Raw genomic sequence first — 22027 nt, forward strand, 5'->3', positions numbered from 1 at the left:
TATTTATTTGGAGTTTTGTTTTGTTTGTTCATTTGTTTGTTTGTTTGTTTGTTTGTTGAAACAGTTTGTCTCTATGTAACCTGGCTGTCCTGAAACACAACAGATCAGGTTGGTCTTGAACTCATAGAGATCCACTTGTCTTTGCCTCTCAAGTGCTGGGATTAAAGACATTTTCCACCCCACCCAGTTTTCCCCTACCTCACCCTGCACTTTTAAAGTGTGGAAGAGAGCAGGGAGAGAGAGAGAGAGAGAGAGAGAGAGAGAGAGAGAGAGAGAGAGAGAGAGAGAGGTGCTTCCAGGTACTACTCTATTCAAATTGATTGCTTCACTGCTCACAGCAATTCTAAGAGCTAGATGTGTGTTTGTATCAGCCTAGAAGATAATAGTGGATTGTAAACTAACTTAATTGATAGAGATTGATAGTTAACACGGTCAAAAACACTGTTGAGCCAAAGACAGTCCTAGCCACAGGGCTGTTGGCATTGTTTAACACAAAATTCCCAGGTTCCATCCCCACAGAGTCTAACTAGGCCTGAGAGAACAAGCAGGGCCGATTTTTAACTGCATTTTCCATGGACCACGCTTTGAAAACTCTCATCTTTTCTTCTAGCAAAAGTCTTTCCTATGCCTCTGATCCCTCTTCCCCAAGGAGCTGGGAATGCTGGTGCTCTGAAGCCTGACGTACGCCCCCTGGTGGTCAGAGACGAAAGATCAGGAGGATAGCCAGTAGGATCCCTGGTCAACAGGACAAATACCAATATTCTAGAATTACATTCAGCCAGTGATCCGCTGCCAGCAGTAAGCCAATGTCACACACAATATACCTAACAGAAACAAGACTTCATACGACAGATCCTCCAGGGTGTCTGTCCACCTGGTTTTTTATCTATAGATAGATTCGTTCCAAGCTGCATGTGGGCAAACTGTTCTGTGGTCCAGTTATCTGTATCTTACAACATGTGGCTCTAGATTCTAGGCCTTTACAGAAATGCAAAGATGAGACAAGCTCTCATGTAGCCCAGATTGATCTCCACCTCCAGGCTGGGATTACAAGCATGTAACACCTCTCCCCACAATGTTTTTTGCTTCCCCTTTGAGAAAGATTCTCATATGTACCCCAGGCTAACTTGGAGCTTAAGATCCTCCTGCCTGGGGATTGCAGATGTGTGCCATTTTGCCTGGCCTCACATCAGTCTTAAATCATTTACCTTAAAAAGAAAAAGTGCCAAGCAGTGGTGGTGCATGCCTGTAATCTCAACACTCTAGAGGCAGAGGTAAGCAGATCTCTGTGAGTTCCTGGTCTACAGAATGAGTTCCAGATCAGCCTGGTCTGCAGAGTGAGTTCTAGGTAGCCAAGGCTACACAAAAAAACCTTGTCTCAAAAAAGAAAGAAGCCGGGCGTGGTGGCTCACGCCTTTAATCCCAGCACTCGGGAGGCAGAGGCAGGCGGATTTCTGAGTTCGAGGCCAGCCTGGTCTACAAAGTGAGTTCCAGGACAGCCAGGGCTACACAGAGAAACCCTGTCTCGAAAAAAAAAAAAAAAAAAAAAAACCCTGTCTTGAAAAACCAAAAAAAAAAAAGAAAAAAAAAAAAAAGAAAGAAGGAAGGAAGAAAGGGAAAGAAAGAGAGAGAAGGAAGGAAGGAAGGAAGGAAGGAAGGAAGGAAGGAAGGAAGGAAGGAAGGCTGGAGAGGCGGCTCAGTGGTTAAGAGCACTGGCTATTCTTCTAGAGGTCCTGAGTTCAAATCCCAGAAACAACATGGTGACTCACAGCTCTGTAATGGAATCTGATTCCCTCTTCTGGTGTGCAGGAAAACAGAACACTCATATATGTAAAATAAACAAACAAACCTTAAAAGAAAAAAAAAAAGAAGAAGAACAGGGCTGGAGATTAGGAGCACTGACTGCTCTTCTTAGAGACCCTGAGTTCAATTCCCACCAACCACATGGTGGTTCACAACCATCTGTAATGGGATCTGATGCCCTCTTATGGTGTGTCTGAAGAGATCAACAGTATACTCATGTACATTAAATAAATAAATCTTTAGAAAAAACAACAACAACAATTTCAATGCAGTTGAGGAACAAGACATGTACTGGTTCTGAGTCCTCTGTGACGTGTGGACCTCAAAGTTATGTGTGAGTGCAAATGTGTCAGTATGTGTTAAAATTCTGTTCACAATCTATAAAAAGTGAGTGTGCAGCTTACCCAGCTATTCCATTCCTGTGTATCTCCCAAAAAGCTGTACATACCCCTATGTGAACCTGAAACACAGAGGGTGTCTACCAGTTCTGTGAATGACAGCTACAAAGTAAGGAAGTGCCCAAGTTAGCACTTCTCAACCCGTGGGTTGGTCCCTTTGGGGCTCAAAGGGCCCTTTTATGGGGGTTGCATCTCAGATATGCTGCCTGTCAGACATTTACAACAGTAGCAAAATTACAGTTATGAAGTAGCAACAGAATATTTTGTGATTGCGGATCACAATAATAGGAGGAACTGTTTTAAAGGGTCACAGCATTAGGAAGGCTGAGAGCAGGTGGCAGCTCTGGAATAAGGCTTTTATAGGCCACGGTACCATCCAGCAATGAGAGGATACAAAACCCAGCTTCATACAACAACACGGCAGAGCTTGTACATACAGCTGTGAGAAAAATGAGTCCAGCACTGAAGAGTCAACATGCTTGTGACACGCATGCAAAATACAAATAGCTAAAAGGAACCTACAGCGCCAGAATAGAATAGGAGCTGGCTTTCTGTGGTGAGACTGGAGACTCCTGCGGAGGTCTCAGCAGGATGCTGGGTAAGCTCCCTGAGTTGATCTCAGTGTATTCCATAAAATCTTGTCTGATTATTCGTTCATAATTTGTGCAATTTTGTGCTTATATATTTTTTTAAATAGGGTATTTAAAATTTCTTGGTGGGAGGTGGTCATGGTGGTACACCTGTAATCCCAATATATAGGATACAGAGGCAGGAGAATCATGAGTTCAAGGTCAACTAGCTAAAGTAGGAGACCTTATCTCAAACAACTACCACCAAGCCAAACAAACAAAAAACTCCTCTAGGTAGGGCAATGCCCAGGACTGTCTTATCATCAGCTGAAGCCCGGAGTCCCTTCGGGTATCAGAATCAGAAATGTAATGCTCCTCTAGGGAGGTAAGATGTGACCTCAGACCCAGGAGCTGGATCCAGATATCCTGCTCAAAGCCAGCCACAAAAGGATTGTCCTGAAGATAAGGCCGATTCCAGAAACACTGTCCCGCTGGGCTATGGAACAGAGCAGAAGAGCAAGGTGTCTGCCAGAGTCCGTGGGATGAATAGTCAGGGCTCTAGCATTGTGCCAATATCAGAGGTTTACCTGAGCACACACTAGACCTCCTGAGAATGCCTGGCTGAGAGGTTGGTCAGTCAAAGCTCTTCAGCGGCAATACGGAGAGGTCAAATGGTAAAATGCAGAAGCCCAAAATAGACTTGCTGGGAATTTCCCCAAAACCTAGAGATGAACATGACCTGACCCACTAAAGAAACAAATGAGAAAAGAACCCAACACCTTTGGATCCTGGTAGTTCATACCTGCGATTTCAGGACTCAGAATGCTGAGGCAGGGGGATTCCTGTGTGTCTGAAGCCAGCCTAAACTACCTGGTGAGATCTTCCCTCACATAAAGACACAAGTATCATGACAGGGTGAAACATGCAATGAATGAGAAAATTCATTACATGGCTGCTACAGCCAATAGGGCAAGCACAAAAGATGTTTCTGAGTGAAAATGAATTTAAAATAAATGCTGAGGACCAATGGTAGGATGTTTATTTAGACTTCCTTCATGAGTCTGAGCCTTTCACCTGTGTCCACTTCAGCAAAGTATAAGACTTGGGTTGATTCCTAGTACTTCAGAATAATAGAGGATGGATGGATAGAGAGATGAGAGATAGACTGGTGCATGATAGATAGACAGATAGGCCATTTAAAATGACCAAATTGCATATAGGAAGGAATTGAATCTGTATAATAATGAGATACCATGTAGGAATGTGTGTGTAACTGCTTTTAATGATTAATGTTTTAAACCCCCTTCTAGGCCACCAGACATAGTAGGGGTGGGGGGAGGTTCTTTGGAGCAAATCCCATCTGTGTTGACAAGAAATCAGCAGTTTAGTTCACAGGTCAGCAGAGGCAGTTCCTCCACTTGAAAACACTTCACGGATATAACAGCAGTCCAGTTCAGTAGTGTCAGGATAGCAGCAGCGGTGGCACGACCTAGCAGGAACAGTCAGGCCTCAGTTGAATCGGCATGAGTCAGCAGAAGGGACCAGGATCGCCAAGAATGCCAAGAGAAGTTCTCAGCTGTGCCTCTTTCAGCAAATCAAAGATCAGTGAAGACTCGAGACCAACAAGCATTGCTCAGGTAGCTCTACAAGCAAGCCCTTCTCACGGTCCGTTGAGTCCTATTTACACTCCCTCCAAACATCACATGTCCTCCCTGGGTCTTGCCTTAGCACATGAGGCTGCATTAGCTGACATCACTCTGCCGGTCAGCCTGAGTCTATAGAACCAGCAAGAAACCACAACATACCACCAGAAGGGGTTTTTTGGTGTGTTTCTCTCTAGGAAGTTCAGAGTCCAGACAAATGGAGCTGAACTATGCAATGTAAGGTGGACCAATACACGTATGTCATTTACTTAGCGAAGAATCCTTTGTCATGTGTCCTTTTGCATGCTTGTTTTAGCAGAACATCCTTTCACCTGTGTTCACGTCAGCAAAATGTTCCTTCATGTGTCTGTTTTAGCAAAACATTCTTTCACTTCTGTCTGCTTTAGGAAAACACTCCTTCCCATGTTTGCCCATGCAAAACACCATCCAACACTTTCCAAATAACACTAAGTTTGCACTTTATATGTGTTTGAAAAAGAACTACATATGGAGCTGGGGAGATAGTCCAGTCAATAGAGTGCTTGCCTTGTGAACATGAGGACCTGAATTCAAATCCCTAACACACTCATTTCACAGGAACACACACAACATGATTCAGAATGCAGGAATAGAGGCCAGGGTGTGACTCAAGAATAGAGTGTATAGCCGGGCGTGGTGGCACACGCCTTTAATCCCAGCACTCGGGAGGCAGAGGCAGGCGGATTTCTGAGTTCGAGGCCAGCCTGGTCTACAAAGTGAGTTAAAGTGAGTTCCAGGACAGCCAGGGCTACACAGAGAAACCCTGTCTCGAAAAACCAAAAAAAAAAAAAAAAAAAAAAAAAGAATAGAGTGCATAGCCAGGCATGGTGGGGCATGCCTTTAATCCCAGCACTTGGGAGACAGAGACAGGCGAATTTCTGAGTTCAAGGCCAGCCTGGTCTACAGAGTGAGTTCCAGGACAGCCAGGGTGATTCAGAGGAACCCTGTCTCAAAAAACAAACAAACAAACAAACAAACAAACAGAATAGAGTGCTTGTCTATCATGTTCCAGATCCTGGGTCAACTACAGAGCTACACACACATACACACATACACACATACACACACACACACACACACACACACAAGCAAGACTAGGGGTCACGAAGCAGAGAATTACAAGTGGGAGATACAAAGTAATATTATGCATTGCAGTTAATGCATACTAAGGAAAGTATACTTAGTAAGTATACTTAGATTAGCTAGGGCTACATTCTAGGCCATAGAAAAAAAGTGTTAAAATTGGTGGATTTCAAAGACAGAGATATGTGTGTGTAGAGGCGTGTATGTTCAAAGAAAGAGATTTTCTTTTTTTTTTTTTTTTGGTTTTTCGAGACAGGGTTTCTCTGTGTAGCCCTGGCTGTCCTGGCGCCACCACGCCCGGCTAGAAAGAGATTTTCTGATGTACAGTTACCTATCTGTGACTTTTGCTAATCTCTGCCTGTAAGGCATGGAGTGGGAATTTTAGGGGCTCCTAAGAAAGTTAATCCTTGATCTTTAGAAAGCCACAGAGAGTCTCTCTCTGCATCTCCTCTCTAGACACTTCCCCCCAACACATACACAGCCTAAGTGGCTATGAACAAAGAAGCACACAGCTCAGTTGCTACTGGAAAACACCCAGCCTTAGAATGAAGTCAGTAGAATAGGATAGAGAAAGCCTAAATCTCAGAAACATCATCACTGGAGGTCTAGAGCCCAAACTTACCCTCCTGTGTTAGTTTCTGTTAAAAAGCTAAATAAGTTTCTCATTGTATAAGGTGCTGTGCGCCTCTTATTGTATTAGACACTACTATAATGGGGCTGGAGAAGTGAGGACACACAGAACTTTGGAGAAGGGAATTTGAAATAATCAGCCGAATATTGGGTACAGAAGTGAGAAAAAATGGTACAGAATTGGTTCCTAGCAAGACATGGCAGTCTGTGTCATCTGTGCCACCCACCCAGCACTTGGGAAGTGGAGACAGGACTGTAACTTTAATTTTTTTCAAACACCTATTTCTTTTTTTTTTATTATTATTTTATTTTTTTTTTAATTTTTTTTGGTTTTTTCGAGACAGGGTTTCTCTGTGTAGCCTTGGCTGTCCTGGAACTCACTTTGTAGACCAGGCTGGCCTCGAACTCAGAAATCCGCCTGCCTCTGCCTCCCAAGTGCTGGGATTAAAGGCGTGCGCCACCACGCCCGGCTTCTTTTTTTTTTTTAAAAAGACTTATTTATTTATTATATGTAAGTACACTGGAGCTGTCTTCAGACACTCCAGAAGAGAGAGTCAGATCTTGTTATGGATGGTTGTGAGCCACCATGTGGTTGCTGGGATTTGAACTCCAGACCTTCGGAAGAGCAGTCGGGTGTTCTTACCCACTGAGCCATCTCACCAGCCCCAAACACCTATTTCTAATGATGGTTCTTAGATGTTTTAACCTTCCTTATAGCCCATCACCCACCAGAGGTGGTGGAAAAAAAAGGATATGGGGGAAGTGGAACTGTTTAGAAAGGTTCTTTGGAGCAACTCCCATCTGTGTTGTATGGAAGTGGGCAGTTCAGTTCACAGGTTAGCAGCGGCAGCTTGATCCACTGGCAAACAATTCATGGACACACCAACAGTCCAGTTTGGTAGAGTCGGGATAGCAAACATGAATCAGCAGCGATGGCACGACCTAGCAAAGACAGCCAGGCCTCAGTCTTGGCAGGAATCAACAAGAGGGACCTGGAAGGACCACAGGAAAGGTGCCTCTCTCAGCGAATTGAAAATCAGCAAGGGGGCTGGTGAGATGGCTCAGTGGGTAAGAGCACCTGACTGCTCTTCCAAAGGTCCAGAGTTCAAATCCCAGCAACCACATGGTGGCTAACAACCACCCGAAACGAGATCTGGCGCCCTCTTCTGGAGTGTCTGAAGACAGCTACATATAATAAATAAATAAATCAAAAAAAAAAAAAAAGAAAATCAGCAAGGACTCGGGACTAACACAAACATTGTATAGCTAGCTCAAACTCCTTCACTGTCCCTCAAGTCCTATTTATATCCTCCAAACATCATGTGTCCTCCATGGGTCTTGCCTCAGTATGTGTCTTGCCTTAGCATGTGCATCTGTCTCAGCTGACATCACTTTGCCAATCAGACCAAGTGCAAGAAACTGCAGCACACCTGCAGAAGGTTTTTGACGGAGTTTCCCTCCATGGAGTCCCAACAAATGCAGCCAACTATGCAATGTGAGGCAAAGACTCCATCATCTGTCCTTTCACATGCTTGCTTTAGCCTAACACCCTCTCTCCTGTGTCTGCTTCAGCGAAACATTCCTTCACAGCCTTAGTCTTTCACCTGTGTCCACCTCAGCTAAATGTTCCTTCCTGTGTTTGCCCCAGCAAAACACCATCCAAAGAACCATTTCACAGGACGATCAGAAATTCAAAGTCATCACTGGCTGGCTACATTGTAAGTTAGAGACCAGCTTGCAGAACATAAAACTGTAAAGCCCCATCTTTTGTTTAGACTCTGTCTTAACCAACAACTACAAATTGGGCTCCTGGATATTTTGCTTGAGTGGTACCATTTCTTTTTTTTTTTTCTCTTTTCTTTTTTAAAGATTTATTTGGGCTGGAGAGATGACTCAGCAGTTAAGAGCACTGACTGCTCTTCAGAAGGTCCTGAGTTCAAATCCCAGCAACCACATGGTGGCTTACAACCATCTGTGATGAGATCTGATGCCCTCTTCTGGGGTGTCTGACGACAGGTACAATGTACTTACATATAATAATAAATAAGTCTTTAAAAAAATAAATAAAGGGCCGGGTGATGGTAGCACAGACCTTTAATCCCAGCACTCGGGAGGCAGAGACAGGTGGATTTCTGAGTTCGAGGCCAGCCTGGTCTACAGAGTGAGTTCCAGGACAGCCAGGGCTATACAGAGAGACCTTGTATCAAAACAAAAAAACAAAAAAACAAAAAAAACAAAAAAAGAAAGGAAGGAAGAAAGAAAGAAAGAAAGAAAGAAAGAAAGAAAGAAAGAAAGAAAGGAAGGAAGGAAGAGAGAGAAAGAGAGGGAGGGAGGGAGGGAGAGAGAGAGAGAGAGAGAGAGAGAGAGAGAGAGAAATGGTATCTTTGGAGATAAGGTAGTGGAAATTAAGTTGAGGTTACACAGAATCAAGGTTGACAGTAAATACAATGGCTGGTGTCCTTATAGAAAGGCATGCGAGAGCCAGTTCAATGGTTAGGAACACACATGGAACTTTCCCAGAACCATGTAGAGCAGCAGTTCACAGCTACCTGTGACTCCAGTTCCAGGGGGACCCAATGCCTCTGACCATCTTGGACACCTGCTCGTGTGACTATCCTCAGACACACAGACACATCCACCCACACACAATAAGAAATAGTGTCTTGGTGCACACCATAAAATGAATCCTTTTTCTTTGGCATACTTGTTTTTATGTATATGAATGTTTTGTCTGCATGAATGTCCGTGTACCACATGTGTGCCTGGTTCCTGTTGAGGAGGACAAAAAAGGTGTGGAATCCCACAGAGGTAAGAATTAAGGTGGCTGTGAGCTGCCCAACGTGGGTGCTGGGACCTCAGCTTTGCTGAGCTATCTCTTTAGTCCATCAAATGACTCTTTTTGTTTGTTTGTTTGTTTGTTTGTTTGTTTTTCAAGACAGGGTTTCTCTATATAGCCCTGGCTGTCCTGGAACTCACTTTGTAGACCAGGCTGGCCTCGTACTCAGAAATCCTCCTGCCTCTGCCTCCCTAGTGCTGGGATTAAAGGCGTGCACCACCACTCCCGGCTTCAAATGAATCTTTAAAAAAAAAATGTATGTGTTTTGTGTATGTGTGGTGTGTGTGTGTGTGTGTGTGTGTGTGTGTGTGTTGCAGGGCATGAATTTCTGGGCATTGGCTATGCAGCAACATAAGAAACTTCTGTCTCTGGGAAGATGGGGTTTGCCAGAGGGGGATGTCTAATGGGACAGTGATTGATCTGATATGTTTGAGCATGTAGAACACTCTAGAAAATATATTTAAGGAAGGTGCTGAAAACGAAACTGGTGAAGAAGTAGACATTTTGTTTGTTTTGTTTTTGAGACACGGCGTCACAGAACCTAGGCTGGCCTCAAACTCCTGGTCCTCCTGCCTCTACTCCCCCCAGTGTTGAAATTTGTACATCCATGCTTGGCCAAACTTAGACATTTAAAAAATACATCTTATTTTTTTAATGAACACATAATAATTTTACATATTTTTGTTGTTTCCTTAAGATAGGATCTCACTGGGGCTGGAGAGATGGCTCAGGGGTTAAGAGCACTGACTGCTCTTCTGAAGGTCCTGGGTTCTAATCCCAGCAACCACATGGTGGCTCATAACCATCCATCTGGCGCCCTCTTCTGGAGTGTCTGAAGACAGCTACAGTGTACTTACATACAATAAATAAATAAATCTAAAAAAAAAAAAAGAGTTAAAGAAAAAAGAGATAGTTCAGTGATTAAGGGTGCTTTCTGCTCTTCACAACCATCTGCAACTTGAGTTCCAGGGAATCTAATACCTCTCTGACTTCTATGGGCTCCCCCACCACCACCACATACATACAAATAAATAAATAGATGTGATTTTGAAATTATAGCAAATTTGTGAGCTTTTTATCCTAATGTACTTATTGTTGATCTGAAATTTAAGTTAAGCTGAGTGCCCTGTGGTTTTCCCCTCCAGTCAAGCAGCCCTGAGGAAGAAGCAATCTTCCTCTGCTTGTTGGGAGTAGAGAGTGGACTGTGTCATTAACAGGACACCCTCTACCTAGCTACCCATTCTTGTATCAGTGTCACGGGTTCTATTGGAAGGAAACTGGTTGGTCTGCAGAGCTGAAAATTCTGTGAGGCTGCACTGGACTGAAATGCTTGCAAGCCTGTCTCAAATGGAAGAAGCTGGCCTTGGCATTAGCTCTCTGGCCAGTGCACATCTATCCGTGCCTGGAAGCAGAGGAAGCAAAAGTCTGAGATGTCTCCCAAGTTCTCAGCCACTGCTTTGCCTTCTTAGCCTTTTCAAAAATCATCTGGGCCCCAGCTCTCCTTCCTGTTTAAGGACATCGAAAGGAATCAGGGAGAAAAGGTCCCCCAAAGCAGGCCCCTGTGGGGGAGTCAGGAGCAGGCGGAATGCTGACGGGGCCCTTTGCTTTGTACCTTTCCTGCTGTGTCCACCAGAAGTGCTACTCAGCTGCCTGGATAGCCACATTGTCCTCTCCACAATGTGCTGAGTCCAAGGGCTTCCCTGGCCCCATGGCCTGACTCCCCTACCCCTGGGCCCAGAGGCAAGTCCAGAGGGACAAGCCACCCATAAAATTTGGTTGAGTAGCAACCATCCCTGGCTTGTGGCCAAAGCATGAAGAAACCCGAATTTGCCCAGCTGACACTTTGCAGGGGAAGGTTGTCCTATTTCCCTGGGTCAGTCATCACCCCTGCATCCATGAACAGTCATCCTACTTGCTCCCACAATGAGTATGTGGGCTAAGAAAATGTTTCCCAATCCATGTCTCTGATAGACCTGCAGAAAGAAGACAGGGGCTGAAGATGAACCATGCTCAAGTCTCTTGGGTCCCATCCCCAGAGCAGTGATTATCCAATGCCAGGCACCAGGCCAGAGAGGAAAAACATGCACTTTGCAGTCAAATAGACGTGAGTTGAATCCTGCTAGGTTTCTTGGCTTAGAATCTAGCCTTCCCATTCCTCAGTTTACTGAAGTCTATAAAATTACTGCAGCATTGACCTATTTCATGGAGCTGACCCGAAAGGATCAGGAACAAAATGCCAGACTCGTGGTCAATGCTCTCTATGCTACAGTTACTAAGGATGAACAGGAAATTGTGAAACCCAGTCTGGGAAGGGATCACATACAGTTTCTCCCTTCATTTCTACTCCCTTGCCCTAAATTCCCTGAAAAGAGGTGGGACTAGGAGCTGGAGCTTTGAGGTAAGATCCATGTAGGACAGGCAAAGCAGAGTCTCGTGTAACAAGGAAAGTTCCACATCTTTGTGAAGAGATGTGGCTCAGGGCTAGAGTGTTCGTCTAACTTGTGCAGGCCCTGGGTTGATTCGCAGTGTCATGAAAGAAGCAATAGCCACTCAAGCCCCCATATCAGGCTATCCTTTTAATAATTAGCACAGGAGACCTCACAGTCCTCAAGTCTCTGGGATGTAAGGTGATAAAAGAAAATGATGTGTGTGTTGGGGGTGGGGTGGCAGCTTAGGAATTCTTGGTGGACATATGCCAATGGTTTGCACACTCTCTGAACCACACACAATTCCCCATGCAATGATTTTGTGCTTCTATTTCCTCTCTGAAATGAAAAGTTAACTAAATCAGTCTTTACTGAGTCAACAATTCATTCAAATATAAAACTCTCCCCAAAGATCCTGAGAGTGAAAAAAAAGTCCCAGGCAGTGCAAGCAGGATGGGCAGCTGTATACAGCAGGGTGACAGGACAGTGAAATTGTCACATGTTCACTGTGCCTCTTCCAGAGTCACAAGACTCATTCATTTTCTCAAAATGGATTTACCAAGCTAAATAGAAGAAGCAGATAATTAGGTGGTATTTATTTTTCAAAAATTACTGTTTTAATATATATAGTTTTCTGAGACAGGGTTTCTCTGTGTAACCCTGGCTGTCCTAGAACTCACTCTGTGGACCAGGATGATCATGAACACACATGCCCAACTCTGCCTGGAATTAAAGGTCATCACTGCCTGGCTAACATAAAATATGTTCTTGTTGCTTAAAGTTCAAAGACTACGGAAAAATATATTGTGAAAAATCAAGTGGCTCAGTTCTCTTCTTTGAATCCCACTATCTCTAGTTTCTAAGGAAATTTCTGCAAGGTGAGACCATACAAGTCAGTCCAGAGATTAGGAGATGAAAGAAGAAGTAGCTGACTAAAGAAGTATTTTTCTTTTGGTTTTTTCTTTTTTTTTTTTTTTTGGTTTTACAAGACAGGGTTTCTCTGTATAGCCCTGGCTGTCCTGGAGCTCACTTTGTAGACCAGGCTGGCCTCGAACTCAGAAATCCGCCTGCCTCTGCCTTCCAAGTGCTGGGATTAAAGGCGTGTGCCACCACACCCAGCTTATGTTTAATTTTTTTTTTTATTAAATATTTTCTTTATTTACATTTCAAATGTTATCCCCTTTCCTGGTTTCCCCTCCGAAAATCCCCTTCCCCTGCTCCCCAACCTTCCCACTCCCATTCCTGGTCCTGGCCTTCCCCTATACTGGGGCATAGATCCTTCACTGGACCTAGGGCCTCTCCTCTCATTGATGACCGAAGTATTTTTCTTTTTTTTTTTGGTTTTTCGAGACAGGGTTTCTCTGTATAGCCCTGGCTGTCCTGGACTCACTTTGTAGATCAGGCTTGCCTCGAACTCAGAAATCCGCCTTTCTCTGCCTCCCGAGTGCTGGGATTAAAGGCGTGCACCACCACGCCCGGCTGAAGAAGTATTTTTCTAAGATGGCAGTCTGGAAGGGAGAAAAGGACTAAGACAAGGGGTGGGAGGTGGAGGACAGCAAAATGGCTCAGCTGGTAAAGATGTTCCCTGCTAAGTTCCACCACTGAATTTAATCCCTGGAACCCACTTGCTGGAAGGAGAGAACTGACTCTCAGAAACATGCATGCACACACACGCGCGCACACACACACATGCGCACACACGCACACAAACTAAGTAAGCAAATGTAAATGCACACACACACAAGTGATAACAACCAAAAATTCCCCAGGTTATTAGCCCCAAATTTTTAAAAGCAAACTACAGTAATAAAGTGAATATTTAATAAAGTGAGATTCAGGTCTACCTGTCAATTGTAATTAAACTTAGCTACAGACGTGTAGAGAATAATCGAATAAGAAGCTTTGCTGGGGGGCTGGGGAGATGGCTCAGCGGGTAAGAACACTGGCTGCTCTTCCAAAGGTCCTGAGTTCAAATCCCAGCAACCACATGGTGGTTCACAACCACCCATAATGAGATCTGACACTCTCTTCTGGTGCACCTGAGGACAGCTACAGTGTGGTTATGTATAATAATAAATAAAATCTTTAAAAAAAAAAAAAAGGAAGAAGAAGAAGAAGCTTTGCTGGGCAGTGGTGGTGCACGTCTTTAGTCCCAGCACTCAGGAGGCAGAGGCAGGCAGATTTCTGAGTTCGAGGCCAGCCTGGTCTACAGAGTGAGTTCCAGGACAGCCAGAGCTACACAGAGAAACCCTGTCTCGAAAAATCAAAAAAGAAAAAGAAAAACAGGCTGGAGAGATGGCTCAGCGGGTAAGAGCACTGACTGCTCTTCCGAAGGCCCTGAGTTCAAATCCCAGCAACCGCATGGTGACTCACAACCACCCGTAATGAGATCTGATGCCCTCTTCTGATGCATCTGAAGTCAGGTACAGTATACTTATGTATAATAATAAAACTTTTTTAAAATTTAAAAAAAAACACTTTGAGAACATTTGTATTTTCTCAAAAATGCTCAGTTTTATAAAAATACTTTTTATTTATTTATTTTAGGTTTTTTGGGGGGGTTGTTTTGTTTTGTTTTGGAGACAGGGTCTCACTATATAGCCTGGGCTGTCAAAGAACTTAATATATAGACCAACTGGCCCTGAAATCATAGAGCTCCTACTCTGCCTCTGCCTCCTGAGTGCTGGGATCAAAGTCATGCCCCATGACTACTTCTGGCTTTACGTGTGTGTGTGTGTGTGTGTGTGTGTGTGTGTGTGTGTGTGTGTGTGCATATGTGTGTACATATGCAGATGGTCCATTTTTATGTGCTTTCCACAACCTTTCAAATTTTTAGGTAGGTTTTAGGCTGAACAGGACAGGGACAAGCATTCACTGGAGAGTACTACTGTCCTTCCCAGCTGCTCTGAGAAGCCCAACAGTAGGGCCCCTGCACTTCTGGAACCCTAAACAAAGCTCTGAGGGACACCTCCCCCAATAGGCTGAGCCACTAAAGCTCTGGGGATCAGGAGGAACAAAGAGAGAGGGAAAAGAGAGTGCTGACAGAGCCGCTGGCCATCATCTGTGGGACTATAAAGAGGGCATCCGGAGAGGAAGCTGCACCAGATGGAGACCCAGACTGTGCAGCGGGAGTTGGGTGAGTAAAGGTCTTGACGGTGCCTTTACCTTTCCTTCCCTCGATAGACAGATGCAGAGGAAAAACCAGTTGCGTCCTGTTTAGAGGATAGAATATTTGAAGGTAGAGAAAGTGGGGGACAGCTTCATTTGCTACCTTAAGTAGTTGCCTGTGGCAGTAACCGAGTTTTTAGCAACCGAGACTAGGAGTCAGCAGGTCACTGGACACAGGGCGGGCGTGGCTGGAGGAGATGCTTATCCAGAGGCCCCATTGCTATGTGGAAAATCCAAATGTTCATGCAGTAGCTCCTAGGCTGGATGCCAGAGTAGACTCCTCAGTGTTGGTTCTGGGTCTAGAAACCTGATAGACACGTGCCAGTCTTCTTTCCCCTTCCCTTTCCTTCACCCATCCTTCTCCTCATCATATACTGCTTAACTTCTACGGTCTTTGGTCCTCATTCATGAAATGGGATAATGATGGTATTTGACTTGTGAGGACTAGATACGTTATTCAAGTAAAGCAGGGACTGACATCAAATAAGCCATTGGCTCTTTTGTTTTGTTTTTGTTTTGGCTTTTCAAGACAGGATTTCTCAGCATAGCCCTGGCTGTTTGAAACTTACTCTGTAGACCAGGCTGGCCTCGAACTCAGAAATCCGCCTGCCTCTGCCTCCCAAGTGCTGGGATTACAGCCGTATACCAACACACCCAGCCCAAGACATTATATTCTTATAATTACCATTTCTTCTTCACACACAGTACTAGGAATTGAATCTAAGGGTTCATACGCATGCTGGGCAAGCACTCTAGTACTGAGCTGTATCCCAGCCACACCTCCTGCTTCCTGTTTAAGACTAAGTTTTCCTGTGAAACCCGAGCTAGCCTGGAACTCAATAGCCCTTACTTATTGATTTGGGACAGAGTCTAAGTAGTCCAACTCGGTCTTGAACTTGCAATCTTCCTACTATTTCAAATAGCAGGCATTAATTTCAAATTACTCTATGCCTCATCTCCCCACAGCTTTGGCATGGTGCTGTATCAATCACACAGGAATTTCTGCTATGGAGATGCTGACACAGTGTACACTCAGTAGTGACATAGATGAGTACTGTAAGTGCTGAAAAAGTGAGGGAGAAGTCAAACTCTGCAGGCTGGAAAAAGGCAAAGGAGTCTTGAGGCAGCAAGGTCAAAACATCTAGGTCTATGAGAGAGGAGACGGTGGCATGGACATGCAGAATAGGTTAGTTTGGGTGCTGAGAAGACAAGAAGGTTGGACTGCATTTTAATGAGTGGCAGGTGAGGTGAGGAATTCTGGCCCTCCTGACTGAATGACTAGATACATGATGAGTCTAGACAGTTGTTAGAAAGTTGATACTGTGAGGCCCAGGCAATGCTCTCTGAAGGCAAGCAAGAGGACAGAAGGAATATTTATCAAGAGTACCAAATGCTTTTGCAGTCTTTTACCTGTATTACTTTTCTAATTTTTACAGTGTCTGTATGTAAAAGGTTTGCTGATAGAAAACCTGAGGTTTTGGTAGTAGCCCCAAAGCCAGGATCTCAACCAAAATCTGGGACTGTAAGCCTCCGTTCCTTTTTCCTACACCTTACACCTCATTACGCCCATTCTGAAAGTCACATCACTGATATGTATCCTCTCTTCCAGAAACTCTTCCAACCACCAAGATGGCTCAGACCAACCCTATGCCAGGGTCCTTGGGGCCATGGAAGGTAAGCTGAGACAACGGCATGAAAAATGGAAGGATCCAGCAGGGCAGGGCTGCAGTGCTGGCACATAGCATACCAGCATACTAGGCTGTACTTATTCTTGAGACAGTCCCCACCCAAAACCAAAGCAAAGCAAAGGAGGAAGGGCCGGTCTGACATCTAGACATTGTTGAAAGGTGGCTTTCCTAATGAGTGACTCTGGAGGTCTATGACAGTTGGGAGATGATGCTTGTTTCCTAGGTCAATTCTAATTTGCCATTATGTCTCCCAAAAGCCATGAGATGGAGGACCTCAACCTGATGTTGAATTTAGTCATGAGCTGGGTTTTTCACTATTCCCCTAACACTTAATGCTCTCCTCAGTTGTCAACTCTGAAACAAGTTCACAGTTTGGGGAGCTTGCCAGATCAGGAGCCAGGTTCTAGTTGAAAGGATGAAAAATTTATCACAATCTTCCTTTAGTGCCTTAGAAGCAAAGGAAAAAAAAAAATCCACAGGGTGCTTCTCAAAGTCCCAGAATCCTGATCTTTAGGTCACATGGGTGCAGGACACATGGTGGAATCAGAGTTCGCAAGGCCTTGATCTATTGAGCTCTGCATTGTCCCTGGAACACCATTTCTATCATAAACTTAGCCTGAACATGTTAATGTCACTGGGCAGTGGTACCAATTTGAACCCCTTTTTTGCCCTGTCTTCACTGGAGGAGAACTTATCAGGCATCCTGGGTTGTAGCTAGTTATGAAAATCACAGGATTAAGTTTGCTCTTAACTGCACCCCTATTCTTAATGCTTTGCCTGGTTCTCTTCCTTGTCCCATTCAACCCCATTCAGATAACCATCTATGATCAAGAGAACTTCCAGGGCAAGAGGATGGAGTTCACCAGCTCCTGCCCAAATGTCTCTGAACGTAATTTTGATAATGTCCGGTCACTTAAGGTGGAGTGTGGCGCGTGAGTATGAGCACCAACAGATCTTCAGGACCTTGTCAGATAGATCTCTTTAGACATAGTACCATATGAGTAAGGGCCTAGGAAGATGTTCCCCAGATGTCAATCATTTCTTAGAGGTGTCTTATTTTTCTAAAGGCAATCACTACATGCTGAATTACGTAACTCAAAGCTAGGGGTGATGCTCACATCTTGGTAGTAGACATGCAATGGGGTGGGACAGTAATTGTGTGTTCTGAAGTTCATAGGTTACCTGTTTTTCTTGCCCATATAAAATAGGGAAAAGGGGAATTTTTTTTTTTTTTTCTTTTCAAGACAGGGTTTCTCTGTGTAACCCTGGCTGTCTTGGAACTTTCTCTATAGACCAGGCTGGCCTCAAATGCATAGATCCTCCTGCTTCTGCCTCCCAAGTGCTGCAGTTGAAGGTATGCACCACTGCTGCTCTATTAAAAGGAACAAAACCAGCTGGGCGAGGCGGCGCACGCCTTTAGTCCCAGCACTAAGGAGGCAGAGGCAGGCGGATTTCTGAGTTCGAGGCCAGCCTGGTCTACAAAGTGAGTTCCAGGACAGCCAGGGCTATACAGAGAAACCCTGTCTCGAAAAACCAAAAAAAAAAAAAAAAAAAAAAAAAAAAGGAACAAAACCTCAAGAACCCCAGAGGCATATTAGTTCTCAGTGTTCCAGAAATTTATTGTCAATAGTCAATCTTGGTGATATTCTTTGGCTTTTGTCTTCTGATTTTCGGCAGGTTGACCCGGGTGTAAACCCACACTAGAATTCTTGTTGTCCTATGCAGAAGTGGGTTTGTACGTGATCAAGCTTCCACAAGCTGCTCTGTACCAAAATAGAGATGGCGCACGCCTTTAATCCCAGCACTCGGGAGGCAGAGGCAGGCGGATCTCTGAGTTCGAGGCCAGCCTGGTCTACAGAGTGAGTTCCAGGACAGCCAAGGCTACACAGAGAAACCCTGTCTCGAAAAAAACCAAACCAACCAAACAAAAAACCAACCAAAACAAACAAAAAACAGGCAAATAGCTTCAATAAGTAAGACTAAGTTGTTGACAACGTAGGATGCTCCATTAAGGTGAAGTATGAACAGCAATAGGAAGAACCTTCAAAGTAAGTAAACAAGGAGAGGGACTGGAGAGGTGGCTCAGAGGTTGAGAGCACAGTCTGTTCTTCCAGAGGTCTTGAATTCAGTTCCCACCAACCACATGATGGCTCAAAACCATCTATAATGAGATCTGGTGCCCTCTTCTGGTATGCAAACATACATACAGGCAGAACACTGTACACACAATAAATCTTTATTTATTTTTTTTGGGGGGGGTGTTTCTAGACGGGGTTTCTCTGTGTAGTCCTGGCTGTCCTAGAACTCACTTTGTAGACCAGGTTGACCTCAAACTCAGAAATCCGCCTGCCTCTGCCTCCCAAGTGCTGGGATTAAAGGAGATCATTTTTTAAAAAGTACAGATACCCAACCCATCACGCTACTGCTCTTAGGACGAGGCTTACAAGATCTAGAGCCAAAGAACTGATGACTAGGTCATCAGTCCCCAGATAGGCAGAGATCATTAAAATGGAAACAGAGCTTTGTTAATGCACATTACTAGGGACCACTGTCTTCAGTGGTTACGTTCAAAATACATTTAAAAACCTGTTCACGAGTGTACATTAGTGACTGGCTTGATATTTTTACCTCACTATAAACTTACCTGAAAGAAAAGAGGCCTTCTCCCTTAGGCCATATAGGTTTTGAGTACCATGAACAACAATGACCTATTTTTGGCAGCTGGATTGGCTATGAACACACCAGCTTCTGTGGGCAACAGTTCATCCTGGAAAGAGGAGAATACCCTCGGTGGGATGCCTGGAGCGGGAGCAATGCCTATCATATTGAGCGTCTCATGTCCTTCCGACCCATCTGTTCCGCTGTGAGTCTGAAATATCCAGTTTTCTTCAATTGGGGCAGGGTAAAGGATGAGGTCAGACAGGTATTTTTGTTGCTTCTGTCAATTATGTTGACTGTAACAGGAAGCACTGGCTGCTCTTCCAAAGGTCCTGAGCTCAATTCCCAGCAACCACATGGTGGCTCACAATCCCGTGCCCTCTTCTAGTATGTCTGAAAACAACTACAGTGTACTCATCATATATTAAAATAAAATCCTTAAAATAAGTAATTTCTTCCTGAAATTTAGGGAGCAATTCATATTTTTTACTTAATAATATCGAGTTTTCGATTAAGCTCTTGTTTAGGATACAACTGAACTGGCCAAACTTGGTCTGTTTTTCTAATTTTGAAAAACCCTAGTGGGGCTGGAGCAAAAAAAAAAATCTTTTTATTTGTATTGCCATTTACTTGTTGACAAGAGAACCAGAGCCAGGCAATGGTGGGGCACACCTTTAATCCCAGCACTTGGGAGGCAGAGGCAGGCGGATTTCTGAGTTCGAGGCCAGCCTGGTCTACAGAGTGAGTTCCAGGACAGCCAGGGCTATACAGAGAAACCCTGTCTCGAAAAACCAAAAAAATAAAAAGAGAGTAACTGACTTTAAGGACAGTTATGTTCCAGCTCATGGCTTCAGACTGTTTTCAGTAGACTGAATCTGGAGCTGTGCAAGGCAAACAAGAAAGCATAGAGGCAGGAATTTGGATCTAAGACCACCAACGGCAGATCACAGTTATCCATAAACAAGTAAATATTTTAATTCAGGAATAAAGTTTGCAGGAACTACCCTCTTCAATACCAAATCTCCACATTCCTCCTCCAACATGGTGACCCCAGTTGGAAATAGAAGCCTCTAAGAGGCTGCATTTAGTCTGAGAGGTGGACATGGTAGTATATACTTGTAATTCTAGTACCCAGGAAATTTAAAAGGCAATCTTGAACAAAAATGTTTAAGCAGAAACAAACCAACCATTTGATATCTGAGTTTAAAATGGTTCTGAGTTTTGGAATGGCACTTGCCTGGGCTAGATACTTCCTAAATACTCTATCTTATGATTCTTCCCTAAATTTAGTTCTATATCTCCAACTCAAAAGATCTATCTTTGCTGGGACTAAACGTGTACACGATAACAACCCAGCTGGATTTTCTCTTATAAAATCCCTGTTAAGCCCAACAATGATGTTATGACAAAAATTTAGTATAATACAAATTTGTTAAGTTAGAATAACTATGCTACTAAAGTCTTTATAAACTTCTGTATTATAGAATCATAAAGAGTCTAAGGTTACCATCTTCGAGAGAGAGAACTTTATTGGACGCCAGTGGGAAATCTGTGATGACTACCCTTCCTTGCAAGCCATGGGTTGGTTCAACAATGAAGTTGGTTCCATGAAGATACAATGTGGGGCGTAAGTACAAAAACAAGGATGAAACACATTTCTGAGACTTGCAAATACTAAGATATAAGGGATGTTTTACTAGATATCATAGACTGGCATATTAATACTGATCTAGAATGCTTTGCTCCAGCTACAACTTGCTCTATTTTCCTCAAATGGTTATCTTTGTTTTTTTTGTTGTTTTTCGAGACAGGGTTTCTCTTTATAGCTCTGGCTGTCCTGGAACTCACTTTGTAGACCAGGCTGGCCTCGAACTCAGAAATCCACCTGCCTCTGCCTCCCAAATGCTGGGATTAAAGGCGTGTGCCACCACTGCCCGGCTGGTTATCTTTATAGAAGCAGTTACTCTGACACCTTTATTTATTTTATGTATATGAGTACACTGTAGCTGTCTTCAGACATACAAGAGGACATCGAATCACATTACAGATGGTTGTGAGCCACCATATAGTTACTGGGTATTGAACTCAGGACCTCTGGAAGTGCAGCTAGCACTCTAAATCACAGAGCCACCTCTCCAGTCCCCTTTACTTTTTCATAAGGCTAGTTGGAACCTAACCTACTAATGACTTGATATCGAGAAAAAAAGTACTCAGGTTTTTGGGAGGGGGGTTATGAACTTACCAGATTTAATAACAAAATATGCTTTGAATTTTCTAGTTGGGTTTGCTACCAGTACCCTGGATATCGTGGTTATCAGTATATCTTGGAATGTGACCACCACGGAGGAGACTACAAGCACTGGAGAGAGTGGGGATCTCACGCCCAGACTTCCCAGATCCAATCAATTCGCCGAATACAACAGTAGAGTAAAAGTTCCAAAATTCCTCAAGCATGACATCTTGCTAAGCACTCTAGAATTTTATGTTCTGCCCAGACACTGCTTCCAAATGTTAGCGCTAAAATCCACAATAAATGTCATTTAAAAAAAAGTACCTTGGAAACTGATTCAAATACTTTATACAAACCTCTTTTGTGGCTGATTATTTTTAAAAGACAAGTCTTGGGGGAAAACAACAACAACAAAAAAGCCAGGGCTGGGGATGGCTCAGTTGTTAAGAGCAAGCACTGACTGCTCTTCCAGAAGTCAGGAGTTCAAATCCCAGCAACCACATGGTGGCTCACAACCATCTGTAATGAGATCTGATGCCCTCCTCCTATGGTGTGTGAAGACAGATAGCTAGTGCACTTATATAAAATAATAGGCCTGAGTGAGCTGGGCACGAGAGAGTGGGGCTGGAACTGGCCAGGGTTAAAAAAAAACAAAACCACACACACACACACACACACACAAAGGAAAACAACTCCCAACCACCTGGCAGTGGTGGCGCACGCCTTTAATCCCAGCACTGGGAAGGCAGAGGCAGGTGGATCTGAGTTTGATTGAGGCCAACGGGGTTTATACAGTAAGTTCCGGAACAACAAGAGCTATAGAGTGAGACCCTGTTTCAAGAAAAGAGACATAATA

The 22027-nt window shown here is 44.0% G+C and overlaps 1 protein-coding gene across 2 annotated transcripts; it reads left to right on the forward strand.

The window, feature by feature from the left end:
* The first annotated feature begins 14532 nt into the window (after positions 1 to 14532).
* On the forward strand, positions 14533 to 21381 carry Cryba1 (crystallin beta A1). Of its 2 annotated transcripts, XM_021175588.2 has the most exons (6): positions 14533 to 14563; positions 16205 to 16269; positions 17097 to 17215; positions 19005 to 19146; positions 20426 to 20568; positions 21220 to 21381. In XM_021175588.2, exons 1-6 carry the CDS (start codon positions 14533 to 14535, stop codon positions 21365 to 21367), a joined length of 648 nt encoding a protein of 215 aa, XP_021031247.1. In that variant the 3' UTR covers positions 21368 to 21381. The 2 variants fall into 2 exon arrangements, with proteins under 2 accessions (XP_021031247.1, XP_085685395.1); XM_085829269.1 differs by lacking the exons at positions 19005 to 19146; positions 21220 to 21381 and having other exon boundaries at positions 20426 to 20552.
* Positions 21382 to 22027: the final 646 nt, after the last annotated feature.

This window comes from Mus caroli, unplaced genomic scaffold (assembly GCF_978045245.1).
Source record: "Mus caroli unplaced genomic scaffold, Mus_caroli_1 scaffold_13, whole genome shotgun sequence".
NCBI lineage: Eukaryota > Metazoa > Chordata > Mammalia > Rodentia > Muridae > Mus > Mus caroli.